At 35.1% G+C, this 1,400-nt stretch overlaps 1 protein-coding gene across 1 annotated transcript; it reads right to left on the bottom strand.

Annotated features, from left to right (window-relative positions):
- Window positions 1–12: 12 nt before the first annotated feature.
- Window positions 13–1,400, bottom strand: LOC132731629 (uncharacterized; the record flags this gene model as incomplete). The annotated part of the gene is made up of 2 exons (XM_060717839.1): window positions 820–1,400; window positions 13–142 (listed from the first exon to the last, which is right to left on the bottom strand). Coding segments are annotated over exons 1-2 (583 nt in total), but the record flags the coding sequence as incomplete, so codon positions are not given.

Genomic DNA, 1,400 nt, shown 5'->3' with positions numbered 1-1,400 from the left:
AAACCAAAAAACAACTTGGAAGCTTCATCTTCTTTTTCTTCTTGTCCTTATCATTTCCTTGGTCAGATTCTTTGGAATTGGTTGCAATGTTTTTCTTTTCTTCTTTTACCAATTGATCTTTTTTATCAATTTCCTCATTTCCCTTCAAATGAAGAGAAATCCCGAGTTAGATAGTTTTACAAATATGGTGTCGCTTACATTAATTGTATTCAAAGGTTTTCAAACATGTGCCATTCAAATTCAGCGAAACAAATTAATTTGTTCCTCGATCATCCTTCACATGAAAAGAATGAAATCAATCCGAAATATTTAAGTATCAATTATGATTGACAAAAAGCTATTCAGCAGTAATTCAAAAACAAGAACGTTCGTCTGGAACCAATGAGATATACTAAATGTGCTCTCTATTTCAACATACATATTGTTCATATATAATATGTTTACATTAAAAGAAATAGATAAGTCCTCGGGAGAACTATACCAGGATATTGCCGATATAACTTACTAAAACCCCTTTATAGGCCATTGTATTAGGAATGCCAGAATTCTTGAAAAATGTCCGTGATATAATATAATATATATAATATATTATGATATATATCTATATCTTCCGTGAATGTCAAACACCTCGCGGAGACGTTTACATCTAACATAATAAACATTACACATAATAAAAGTGTAAGTCAAGATATTTTCATACAAAATGTTATCCCTGGGATTAAATATATCATCATTTCAAATTTAGTTTGCAGTTAGTACTACAGTATTACGCTGAGAACAAGGAGAATTTTTAAGAAGTGAATGAAACTCGAGGTTTACCTTATTTTCCGCCTCGTTTTTCGTGATCTTGTTTGAACCATCTACTCCATTATTGGTTGATACAGCCATTGCCTGTCGTTGTGTTTCCTCTTTGTCTTCCAATGCTGCCAGTTGTTCTGTTTCCTTCTTTTGTGCATTCGTTAACTTTACTACTTCCTCTTCTAACTCTTCGTCGCTCGAATCCGAAAAATCATCGCGATACTTTGCTTCTGTAATTCTAGGTATACTCTGTTCCCGTGCATATTTAAATTGGACCTCTCTAAATGTTCTGTCGGAAGGTACAGAACGACTTCGGGTCTGTCCTGGTCCCTTGTAAGTAAAAACTTGGCTTCTCTTATTTGCCAGCATAATTTGTTGTTCCATGAGTTTCTTTGTATCTGCCCTTACTGGGGGTAAAGATCCCGTACCATCTGAGGGCTCAATTTTTATGATTCTCACCTTATGTGAGGACATTTCAGCTAATGGCAAATTGCAGCGCTCATCGTAAATATCTTCCAGCCCTCATTCTGGTATTGCTAGGAGACGTTGTCAAATGACGTCGTTAAGTGACGTCATCTTACTGTTGCAAAACATTCGTGACA

Source organism: Ruditapes philippinarum, unplaced genomic scaffold, assembly GCF_026571515.1.
Source record: "Ruditapes philippinarum isolate M1 unplaced genomic scaffold, ASM2657151v2 ctg198_1_1_1_1, whole genome shotgun sequence".
Lineage (NCBI taxonomy): Eukaryota > Metazoa > Mollusca > Bivalvia > Venerida > Veneridae > Ruditapes > Ruditapes philippinarum.
This window is presented reverse-complemented; position numbering and strand designations above follow the sequence as displayed.